At 42.8% G+C, this 12,540-nt stretch overlaps 2 protein-coding genes across 2 annotated transcripts; both read left to right on the top strand.

The window, feature by feature from the left end:
• Nucleotides 1–7,687: 7,687 nt before the first annotated feature.
• Nucleotides 7,688–9,679, top strand: selenoe (selenoprotein e; the record flags this gene model as incomplete). The annotated part of the gene is made up of 4 exons (XM_083978541.1): nucleotides 7,688–7,795; nucleotides 8,122–8,198; nucleotides 8,456–8,534; nucleotides 9,536–9,679. The coding sequence occupies 4 exons, from the start codon at nucleotides 7,688–7,690 to the stop codon at nucleotides 9,677–9,679; spliced, it is 408 nt and encodes a 135-aa protein (XP_083834667.1).
• Nucleotides 9,680–10,396: 717 nt separating this feature from the next.
• On the top strand, nucleotides 10,397–12,273 carry LOC310991927 (transmembrane protein 17A; the record flags this gene model as incomplete). Its single annotated transcript, XM_083979855.1, has 4 exons — nucleotides 10,397–10,526; nucleotides 11,123–11,229; nucleotides 11,546–11,659; nucleotides 11,953–12,273. The coding sequence occupies 4 exons, from the start codon at nucleotides 10,397–10,399 to the stop codon at nucleotides 12,271–12,273; spliced, it is 672 nt and encodes a 223-aa protein (XP_083835981.1).
• Between the last annotated feature and the right edge of the window lie 267 nt (nucleotides 12,274–12,540).

Raw genomic sequence — 12,540 nt, forward strand, 5'->3', positions numbered from 1 at the left:
GAAGAGAGAGAGAGAGTGAGAGAGGGGGGGGGGGGGATGGAGGGGGTGCCAGCATCAAATGTGTGTTTATAGATCTACAGTGACATCTACGCACTCGGCGATTTAAGACTGTCATTATAATAGACCCGCAAGTCCCTTCGCAGTGGCATTGGGCTAAAAATGGGGGCTGCTCTTAATGCGCAAATTAAGCGCAACTACACAACAAGCCGACCTCCCAAATAGATGCTCAGACAAGCTGGCGAAGAGCTGGAAAGTAGGTCAACGGAGCTGGAACCTGGAGTCATGGACGGACAAAACTTATCAGTACTGTGCTTAAAGTTCAAGAAAATGACGAGTTAGTTCTAGCGAGAGCGAGAGTGAGACCCGCTGTGCTTCATGTCAGAGCCACACTGATGCATCAGCATAAACCAGCAGAGTTAACTCCTGGAGGACACATAGACACAGTGGATGTGGAAATACAAATGAATATGAAAAGCCAGCAATGTAATTACGCCACAGTTTCTCTCTCTCTCTCTCTCTCTCTCTTTCTCTATCCAGATGGGGATTTTTTTTCCTTCGTTTTTTCCCCCCTTTTCTTTCACATGGACAGGGTGTGCAAACAGTTGTCTGGGACTTCAAATTGCCCTGAATTTTTCCCCCTTTGTCAGCATAATACTATGGAACAAGTATATTAGGAGGAGAAGATTTGGATGGCTAATAGAAAGCAGATCAGTCAGATGCTCCCTCCCTCTTTCTCTTTCTTTTTAACACTCTCTCCTTCTCTTGTGTGTTTTTTTCTCTGTAGCCTATTTTTCCTTCTCCCTCATTCACTCCTTCCTCTCTCCTTTCCTCCCTCCCTCTCCGGTCCTTTATTCCCTCACACACCCATCCATCCGCTATCTGTGCAGTAACTTCATAATGTGGCTTGAGGTTTCAGCTTTCACATAATTCCACAGGCTGACCCAAACTTTTTTTTTTTTTTTTTTTTCCTCTTTCCTTGCCTCTCACTCGATCTAACCTGGAGCAGCAGAAAAAGAAAGACAGCGAGAGAGAGAGAGGGAGAGAGAGGAAGAGAGCTGCTGCATTACTCCACATTTTGGGACGGAAAATGATCACAAGACTGAATGTGTCTGCCCAAGGAAAATAAGCAGATGGTTTATGTTTTTGTGCGCTGAACCCCAACTGTCCCCACAATCAGCCGTTGCTGTGACCGACATATTGGAGCTTACAACGGCTTTGTTGTTTGAGATGTAAACTTACACTTTGCTTCTTTTTTTCCTTTTTTTTCCTCTTTTCTTACCAAAGTCAGTCACAGAAACACATGTCGATGCAGAAGTAGCCTGCAGGAACATTTTCCCCTGTTTTTCAGCCTGCATCAGATTTGCTTTATCACATCTTTGTGACTCACAAAGGCCGGGTCAGGATTATTCACACCCCCACCCCCCTTTTTTTTATTATTTTATCCATGGCTTATTTAGTTAGACACACTTTGATAACAGCCTGTGAAAGAGAAGTTGCAGTTACTTGTATATTATGGATGCCAGGACATATTAACTGTATGTGGGTTGAGAGTGCAGTGGCATGTGAGGGGAAGTGTTAGCTGTGTATTTACCGTCACTGTGACTGTGTGTGCTGGTGTGTACATGACCCTCACAGCCCTGCTCCACTTCACAGGACAACACTGGAGCCATTATGGGGAGCCATGTGTTTCTGATTACCCAGGCACAGATTAGAGGGGAGGGGAGCAGCGGTTGCTTGTCTGCTTGCCCCCCTTCCCTCTAACCCCACCATCCCACCCCCTCCCCCAGCTCCTATGATGTGGCCAGCGACTGGACATCCATCAGCACCAAATCCCTCCACCGTTTCTCGCCCTCTTCTCCCACCTCAACGCCAAATAATGTGTCCCACATCCGCCGTGATGTCACCACCAGGCTTTATCCAACGAAATTGTTTTGGAGGTAAATTCATGCAAAACCGCTGATGTGCGTTCCCGTCAGGGGCAGTTTTTCAGGAAACAACTCTGTCTCGTAACGTTCTGTTATTATCTCATAGTGTGGTGAATGTGCAGGTCACAACTTGTCCACCAGAGCGTTTTGGAGTTTTTGGATTATTGTGTATTTGATGAGTTTGATGAGGGAAACCAAGAAATCCCATGAGCCTCCGTAGCGTAGCTCTGAGCAGCTCGCGGCTCTGCTCCGCCGTTCTAAAAACAGCTTGCACCGACAATTAAAGGTAACGAAGCTACTGCTATGTCTATAGCGATTATGGCAATGGGCCAATTTGCCAAAATGTTGAACTATCCCTTTAATATGTTCTCCATTTCAGTATGTAAACACAAAGAGTCTTTGTCATCGAAATTATTCCCTACTTGACCTACATATCGTACCGACTGTCCGACTGTAAACACAGTTGTGGTTCTTGTGTGTGTGTGTGTGTGTGTGTGTGTGTGTTGTGTTGTTGCCTCAGCCATATGATACTCATTTGACCTCCATGTGGGGAAATTCTCTGTTGATTTGTCGTCCACTCAGAAGAGGTCAGGGTCGGCTACAGAGCACAGTGTCCCAAAGAGCATGAGGAATCAGTGAATAGCTCAAGGACACTTCACCAGGGTGGGTGTGTGTGTGTTTGTGTGTGACATCCATGTGCAAGATTGTTAGACCGAACCGTGGCCAACAGATCAAGAAAAGAAAAAAAAACTAAACCAAACTAAAGATTACAAGCAATTTCTTCATATTATTTATCATCAGTGTCATGGAGCTGTCAAAACTTTCTTACAAATGTAGTTTTAATGATCAGGTCCAACAACAAAGTGGTATTCCAGCTGTGACAGATACTTTGGAGTCGGAATTTCTACTGGTAAACATATGTGGTTGTTTTTTGGTCTTCGGTCACTTTTTCATCATCCTTTCTAATGAGGCAGATGGTGTTCAGCAACAACAATGTGAAAGCTTTGTCCTTTCAACCCTCAGGATGCAAATTGTGTCAAAATACATTTTTTTATGAAAAATAACAGGAGTAGAAATAAGAAGAAAGAGAGAGATGAGCAAAAAAAAAAAAAAAAAAACGTAATATGGTTTAAGAGAGCAAAGAGTTCAGTGCAAGCTGAGTCACTGTAGGTTTATTTCTGCCAGCAGAAGAAAGTCATTTATCACCATTTTAGGTATGATTACTGAGATGAGTTGGTGCCAACTGTTGGCATCGTGTGAAATTCACCACTGTATGGAAGAGGAAGAATTCAGATCTGATATGTAAAAAATAGTTTGGGAGATAAACTGAGAGTTAGAAGAGGAGATTGGTACTGACTCTTATACGCCAGTCATCAGTTTTAATGTGGCCATTTGGAGGGGGGGTAGCCTATATGAAGCAGCCAGTTAGCTTAGCTTAGCACCAAGATGGGAAACAGAACCCTGATATATATTATAATATATATCGTGTATGGTTCAGCCAATAAGAATAAACATGGAAAAGACTTACAGTATATTTCTATATTGTGCATACAATATTTTATTGTAGCTGGTTGAAGTGCAGCTGATTTTACAGTAAAAAGCCACGTAGCCTTAGCTAACCCCTCTGCTGTATTGCGTCCTATAACCCTAACCCTACCATAACCCTAACTGTAACATCTGACCCGAAGAGACTCTAAGTAACACCCATGATCCTCTTATGTCCAGGCCTCTTGTAGCTCTCTTCAGAGTTCTGTGTTTTAATACCCTGACCTTGACCCTACCTCTAACCCTAATGCATTACAGAAAGTTATCTTGACCTAAATAAAGTAATACTGACCAAAGAGATCAAATGAATAGTTGCAAATCGACTCAAAGTCATACGGAGGTACCTGGAGGTGCAGGTAGCTCGAGATTACATGTAAACAAATGCATCCAGTTACTGTCTAACACAGACTGCACCACAAAACATGACCATACCACCAATCTGACCTTTAACAGGCCTAATGATCTTCGTCCTTCAACATCACCATCAACTTGAGCCACTGTAAACAAGGTCAGCAGCAGCGAACCTCCCTCGCCGTCGTCATCTCAGCCTGCACAACGCAGCTCGTCTGCCAAAGCCAGCAGCGTCGTGCAGCCTCCTGCGGCCTCCTTATGTGGGGAAAATTGGAGCCATTTATTTTAGGTCGTAGGTTCAAGCTAACCACAAGCTCAATCAAACCCGGTGACGTTCTCCTTTTACTCTGTGAGCTGCAATTTTTTTGCTTATACAGTTACAGTCACATACAGTAGAGACGTTTCTCTCCATAGCCTCATCGCAGTGGGGGGGGAAAAAAAGCTGCATCATGACAAATAAATGCTGCAAATAATCAATTTATAGAGTTTTAATTTCTCTGTATAAACAGCCCTTATCATGCAAATGTAATGTTTGGTGCTGGATAAACAAATCCCAAGTGCAGGAAATCATATTTTGCACCTTAAAGCTGAACTTCCATGAGGTCAGGTACAGTATAGGCTACAGCGGCGCGCACACATCATTAACAGTGTAGTCTTAATGAATGAAGCGCTCCACATGGCCCTCGCTTCCTTCAGCGCTGCCTCTCTTCTTTATGAGCAGACAGGAGCACAGCAGGCAGAGAGGCAGCAGGCTTCCCCCCAGGTGCCCCAGGGCTCCAGACAGACAAGCACACACACACACACACACACACACACACACACACACACATAGACAGATATAATAAATTATTATACTAAAACCCTGCTTTTTCTTTAAATGTACAAATACTGAAGGCACAGAGAAGTACACTTTCCCACAAATCATGAGAGAGCAGCAGACACACAAACTAACGTCCTGCTGGCTGGTGTGGCAGCATCCGGTGTTTTGGAGAAACAGGAAGCGCACGCACGCCTGTGTGTGTGTGTGTGTGTGTGTGCGTGCGTGCGTGTGTGTCTTTATAACAGGCTCTCTGAAGGAGGCAGGATAACAGTGAGGTGTTTCACCATTTGATCTCACGCCAGCTGCAAGTGTTGCAATTTGCAAAAAAAAGGGAAAAAGAAAATGGAAAAAGTTGTCGTCTACTTCTCTTTTTTTCTTTTTTTCCTCCACATCCCTCCGGTTATAAACGACAGCATTTTCCCCCTTTGTCAGCAGAATATTAATAATAACATCCAATGTTGGCAGGCACCATGTGATGTAAGCTGAAACATGCTGATTGTGAACACATATGGTATACATCCACACATATAGACTGAGGAGTCAGCCGCAGCGCCGTCACCCCCACCCCCCACCCACCCCCGCTGCTCATTACGTTCTCTCTTCTATCTCATCTCATCAACTCTCTCTTTCTCCAACTCAGCTTTTTAAGAAAGTTTTTTTTTTTTTCCAGGTCAAACACAGACTGAGTGAGTCACTTTGCAAAACTCAAAGATGCAAACTTAAAACTCCAACAAGAGAAGTGTACAGGCCCACGGATTTACGATGGCTGCCAAGGGGAGGAAACCCAGTTAAAACAGGGGGACTGTTTTACTGCCATTTGACACATAATCTCAAACCGTGGAGCGCAGGACGCTGCAGAGCTGCAGAGCGTCTGTGTCTGGAAAAGATAGAGATGGAGAGATGGGTTTTTTCTTCTTTTCTTTTTTTTTTGCTACAGCATTCCAGGCAGGAATGGTTTATTTTAGTTGGAAACATAATTGTCTGTGGCTATGGATTTGGAAGTACATCTTACCCGCCAAACTGCCAAGAAGTGTAGATGTGGGTGTTACCGCCCTCTTGCGGTGACCTAATGTATTTGCTTTTTCATAACACGCAGGAGTTGGGTAAACTCGGAGGGGAGAGACTTTTTTTTTTCATTCTCCCTCTTTTTCTCTCGTTCCTTCTTTCCCTCTCTCTCTTCCAGGGTGTTAACACAGTGCAAATGTGCTGCGCTGTCATAAGGTCTGATTTCATATACGAGTACACAGTGGAATTAAACATCGCTTCTCATGCAAACTACAGCAATATGATGAATACACAAAGCAAAGAGAAAGGGCAGAAATGAAACGGGCTGGAGGCTTGCCATGTAGTTTGACTGGGAAACACAATGGTGTAAATTTATATCAACCTGCACACAGAGACTTAAAGCAACGGTTTGATATTCAATTGTGTTCATTTATTCACTTTATTTCATTATCATTCAGCTCCTCTGACTGGCACCAGTTCACCTTTGAGGTTCACCCATTAACCTTAGGGTCGCCAATGACCCGTTTTAATGCATAAAAGTACCACATAAATTTGTTTATTGCATTAAGGCTTTTTGATTTTGTCATGAACCTCAAAACAAAAAAACAAAACAAAAATGTGGTTAAAATTATGACATTTGGTCTTGTATTTATATTATATTTGTGGTGTTAGGGTCGATTTTGACCCGGTTATTACGATAAAAACAATAATTAGAGTAGGCTACAAAACCAATCTTTTCATGGATAAGGAAGCCTCACAAAGTAACCAAGTAATGAGAAACAAATAGGATGATCAATACTTGTTTTTAGTGTGTTTTACAGCTGATTTAAGACACAGGTCAAAACCAACTCCAACACCAGAGATGGTAGCAGACGAAGGTTAAATCAGCTATATGCAATATCTTTGTACAAGTTGGTGGTGGAGACCAAAAAGGAGATAAAAGGAAGACCTATGAGTATGACCTTTCACTTGATGACCTTGACGAAGGCCGAGACATATGCTTCAATCAGCAAAACAATAAAAGAGGATGTGAGAAAAATGAGGTAATGTGGAATTTACCCTGAACAGGAGGAACAACAAAACTGGTGGTTTACCCGAGGAGGAGGAAGCTGCTTTTGAGTCATTTCAATGGAGATGGCCTGGCATCTACAGCTGAGGTGGTGACGAGGTGGAGGAAGTGACAGCTGAATGACAGCAGAGAGAGATGAAGTGTGACAGCTTTCGAGTGATTGGCTGAAGACCACTGTGTCAGGCTGTGATTGGGTGACAGCAAGAAAGAACAAGAGCTGGTGGAGCTTTCAGATGATGATCTTCCTGTCTGAACTTTCACCCATGTAATATGCGACACTGAATGATATATTGATTTCATTCTGTGACATATTTGAGGATGTTAGATGTCGTCTTTGCTGCCACCCACTGAGTTTAGGTCAATAATATGGATTCTCTCCAATCAGATACAATACGCTCCCTGAGAATCAAAACATTTTTGCACACAAGTCACGCAGGTTTCTCCATATACACATACCTGTATGCACATATACATATTTGGAAGTCAAATCAGGTTGAGCTGAGTTTTTTGGCTGTCAGCAGCTATGAGAGTGTGCCCCATGCTCTGTGTGGCCATCAACCACCTGCAACTTCAGTGTACTGTATGGGAAAAAGTGATAAGAGCGCAGATGTTGTGTGGTTTCTGTGGAGCCCCAGTGACATCTGATGTGGAAGAAACTATCAACCATAAAGCCAAGGGGGGGCGCTTGCATGGCTTATGAAAAATTAAAAACAGCATAACAACAAAGACAACAAGATAATGAAGAGTATATTGATCGGTTTGCAACACAACAGCAAATTACAAAGAGTAACAGGTATTTAATTGAAGAAACTGGAATAAATATCTTTACCCAGGACGCTGCTCCCCTGTGGGAACATTTAATGAACCCGTCCACCCTGAGAAACTGTCCAAGTGAATGTAAGAGTTGGATATTGTTGGTAAAAAACCTTGGCAAAAGCACTCAGAGCACTAATTTGTCATTTTAAAAAAACGATGTGGGCCTTCTTGGTGCTCACGCTGGCCCTCGCTGCCAGAGCTTCAGAAACGACCAACAACACAGCAGCCGAGGAGGAGCCGGTCATAGCCAGAGGTAAACTGATGGTGAGTAAACACAGAAATCCAAACACATTTGAAGATTTTATATGGATTTTTTATGTCGAGCCCATGAAATGGTGAGGATTTTAAAACTCTGCAAAGACAACGGAGAGGAGGAGGAGGAGGAGGAGGAGGAGGAGGAAGGGGATAAGTGTTAATAGTAATTCAACCAGCCAATGGGGGGAATGTATTTGTGTGCTATCATGTCAGCATGTTCTCTGCTGCAGAGATATGAAAACCTATTCAAGCACCTTTGATCATACATAGAACAAAGCGCCCACGATGCTGTTTGTCATGCTGTTTTAACAACTGTGTGTTGCCGTCCGCTGCAGGCTCCCAGTGTGGTCGGATGAGGCATAAAGAAGCTGCCCGAGCTCCATCATTTTCTCATGGAGCGATGGGCTCTTTAGTATCCTTTTTTTTTCCATGTTTCTTTTAGGCTTCTTGGTGAGATGTGACCTTTCCCAAAAAAAAGAAAATTCTCATGACCTCTTACATAGACAAAACAATTTCCAATTTCCAAGTAGCAGTGCCAGCTCCAAAAACTCAGCTCTTTTTTTTCCCCCAAGTTTCCAGAATTAAAGTTGAATGAGAATGAGACAGATGGCTGCGCTTTTGCTCTACCTGTTGTTTCCCCTTGATCCTTTCTTTTCCCCCGGCGTACAGCCACAACTTGGAGTATGACTCATCAGAGGAGAAGAACCCCCGTCTGATATTCTATAACGAAAAGGACGAGGTTGTAAAGGTGAGATGTTGGGAGCTGAAGCGTCTTTTACTCATCACGCCTCGTCGTTGTGATCAGAAGGGGGGGTGGGGGGGGTGGAGGTCTTATCTCTGGGAGTGCCAGGATGTCAAGACGGATTCAACGAGGGGAAGTTTTTTAAGACTGCCTCATCTGATATCAGATCCTCTGTCAGATATCAGAGTCACACACACAGGCAGAGTGTGTTTGAAAGAGCGAGACAGAGTTACGAAAGAAAAAATGATGATGGCAAAAAAAAGGGAGAGTAAGAAAGTGTATAAATTAGAGTTTCTGACAGCGGAACAATATTTTTTTAAGCTAAAAACAGGATACTTGGTATGAATGTTCATATAAATTTGAACATTTTATGCCCTGAAATTACAACTTGTGTAATGTTTCCCACAGACCTTTATTTTTGTCAGTGTGGAAAACGACGCACAATAAAAACTGTGGCACTGAAACCAACACTAATGAATTTCTTCTACAGTAAACACACACAGTCACTGCTGACTCAAAAGTAAACGGCTCCTATACTTTACTTGTCACATGAGTTGAGTTTTTACCTTTTATATTCGCTTCTAAAGTTTATGTGGGAGTGTTTTTTATGATTATTTTGTCTCTTTCAAGGTCTAAAGTTTGTTGTTTTTCATTTATTGTTTCATATTGTGGGCGCCTTTTGAGGCGGTAATGTGAGTTTAAATGAGGAATTATTTCAGAGACTAAATTATTGAGCAAAAATAAATGAAAACAAATGTGCCAGAGGAAGCTTTATATCAGCCGTGAGTAAACAACTTTTAATAAAAATCCAATTTTGGAAGACCATATTAATGCATCAGGATATCCCTAATGTGAATCAGGACATATTATTTGTCTGCAAACATATACCTCACTGTTTTACTCAGCATCACAGCTTCCAAGCTTTTGACCATATGTCCAAATGCATGTGTGTCTCCTTCTGCGTATGTGTGTCCTTCTGTGTGTGTGCGTGCCTCTCGACACGTTAGACTGTTCGCGTGAAGAAAATGAAGGCCGACGAGATCAGCAGCCTGTTGGACTCGCTGGGTTTCTACAAGAGGTCCCAGAAAGGGGAAGAGGTGCCAGAGGAGTTCCAGCATTTCCCTCTGCGCGCCCCCAGGGACGAGCTGTGACGACACCTTGTGGCCAAACTCTGCCGCTGCACCCCGGTCGCATTAATGAAGTGTGGGGCCCAAAGGCCAAAAGAATAAAGCGATAAGGCCAGGCACCACTCTGAGGACTTGCTGGCCGGGTGCCACGTGCAGGATGTTAGTCAGCACTGTGTCATTGTGTTAATATGATGAATGTAGATTGATTAAACACCAGAATAAATGAATCTGTGTGAAATTTGTGCCTGTTTTACTGCTAAAAATGTATAATTATAGAAACCACACATAAAAAAAAACAGAAATTCACATGGTGATAACGCTCCTGTGTAAAGTTAGAAAAGACTTTCCTTAATGAAGATGCATTATAGTGGTTCTCATTTTGTTCCATACTCTATCTCTGTAGATCTTCAATAACTGTTAAGTTCTGTAATTAGATAAAACAAATTTAATGAACATCATTGAATGGCCACTAAGTGACTAACAAACCGCCATGCTGCTGCTGTTTCAGCCCTTAATCCTCGGCCCGCCTCCTTCACCATAATCTGATTAGCTGTAGTGTCTGCCAACATGCGTCTGTGTTTGAGTGTGTGTCCATTTGTATCTGTGTGGTGTGTGTATGTGTGCCTGCCACCGTGCATTTGTGTGATTTAAGAGACAACAGGGATTAAGCAGCAAGCACACGGACGCAAGTTTTTGGACCGTTAACATTGGCTCGGTGATGGTCACCCTGCTCTACCCACAATGCCTGTGTTTTACTCTCCTGTGCCGGAGAACCTGCACATGGGTCTGTCCTATATGGGAGGAGGCTCCGTGTTCACCAACAACAGGACAGCAGACAGCGACTTCACCAGGGACCAGGATGACGCATTCGGTTCGTCACTACAACTATAGTTAAAATTTTGAAATACATAATGATACATTATAGTAATAGGTTACATGTTAATTCTGCTATAATCGGTTGGGATTGGACGAAATGTTGCAGTTGCAGAACATTCTGGTACAGATTGATTGATTTTGTCTGGTGACTGGGTCTGTCACTGTCATATGCATCATCATATCATATCATATATTAATCAATTTCCTCTTTACATACTCAATAGCTTTGTTTAAAACAGTAAAATTAGAACCATTAATGCATGTTTGGCCTTTTTGTAAAGACCATGTCACTTTTCATACACTGCTGCTTTAAAGAAAAAGTCACATTGAAATGTTGTGACTTCCTGATCTCAAATGCTGCTCACAGACACTGAACTTAGATCAACCTTAAGCTGGTAGCTGTGATTATGTTACATTAGAGGTTAATTCCCTTTTAATGAGCCATGTGCTGTACTTTTTTTTTTGTCAGTCCTCTGTTTACCTGTTGCTTTTTGCTCTTTGCTTTTATGATGAGATAACTGTGGGAAATAAAACATGATTTATGATAGTGTGGATGTTCATTAATATGATGTTTGTTTGTTTATATTGCAGTGGTCAACGAGCTAGCGTCTCACCTCCCCCTGCAGATGCTGCTCTACTTCAACATGTTTTACTTCCCTTGCTGGTGGTTCTCAGCTGTGTTCATGCTGGACGTAAAGGTAAAAAAAAAAAAAAAAGAAAGAAAGAAAGAAAGGATCACACAAACTGTTGTGTTTTCAGTGACTTTTTCATTCAGTTGAAGTTTTATCAAAAGCAAATCCACTTCAGTAAATAAGGGTCAAATTGGAAAACCTTGCACCTTTGGCGCCATCTACTGGTAGAAATGAGAAAAGCTCCAACCAGAAATTAACAGGCGAATTAAACTTACAAACAATTAACTAACCCTCAACCCAAACAATAACCTCCAAATATGTTTAGTTTTTTTTTTTTTTGCATCTGTATTTCTCAGTAGGCCTGATTTTTCTCTATTTGCAGTTCTACCATCTGCCAGGGTACTACCAGGCTCTCCTCATAACCGGGATGATCCTCCTCACAAGCATTGAAGTGGTCCGACTTTATCTGGGCTACATTGGCAACCTTAAAGAGAAGGTAGTTCAAACCTACATCCTCTCTGCAACACGACAAACACACAGCTCTCTCATATATCGTTTCCTGAATAACACAGTGCTGGAAGTGACTGCTTAAGTATTCTTCCTGCATGTGTAAACAATCAGATCTTGGCTACAACTGTCTATTCAGTGTGTATGTAAGTGTGTATGTGTGTGTGTGTGCTTTCATGTGGATACAAGCGAAGCATTTGAAGCTGCACTTCTTCTTCTCTTTGCATCGCCTCCATCTCTCTCCATCTCTCTCTCTCTGTGTGTGTCCCTCCCTGTCACCAGGTGCCGGAGTTGGCAGCCTTCTGGCTCCTGTCTTTCATGTTCCAGCTGCCAGTGCTGCTGTTTTTCCTGACGGATGAAGGAATTATCATCCTGCCTCTGGAGAGGGCCGTCCACTCCCTGTACCTCCTCTTCCTCCTCGCCCAGATCCTGGCCTCCTTCCTGGCGCTCCAGACCATGACCCGAAAGCTCACCCTCCTCTTCCATCTGCGCCAGTTTGGCAAGGTGCAGACCTTCCGTCACGCGGGGATGAGCCCTGCGTACGGGCTGACCTACCATCGGAGCGTGCTCCCTGTGTCACCCGCCAACGACCTGTACCATTAAAGTAAAAAAAAAAAAAAAACATCCATCCTCGGTTCAGCCTACTCTATTTTACATATTTTCCATTTAGGAGATGTAAAGCTTTGCAGATGACATACACTCAGACGATGTAAGCTTGTTACTTTTCATCAACGGCACCACTGGGAGAATTTATCTGACGGTTTTGTACCATATGGATTATGTTGTGTTGTTTTATTGCATTGCATGCTGTTTTTCTGAGGCCAGTTAATCCCAGATAGCAAAAGGAAACTTGGGTCCAATGTTTTCTGG

Source organism: Trachurus trachurus (genome assembly GCF_905171665.1).
Source record: "Trachurus trachurus genome assembly, chromosome: 9".
NCBI lineage: Eukaryota > Metazoa > Chordata > Actinopteri > Carangiformes > Carangidae > Trachurus > Trachurus trachurus.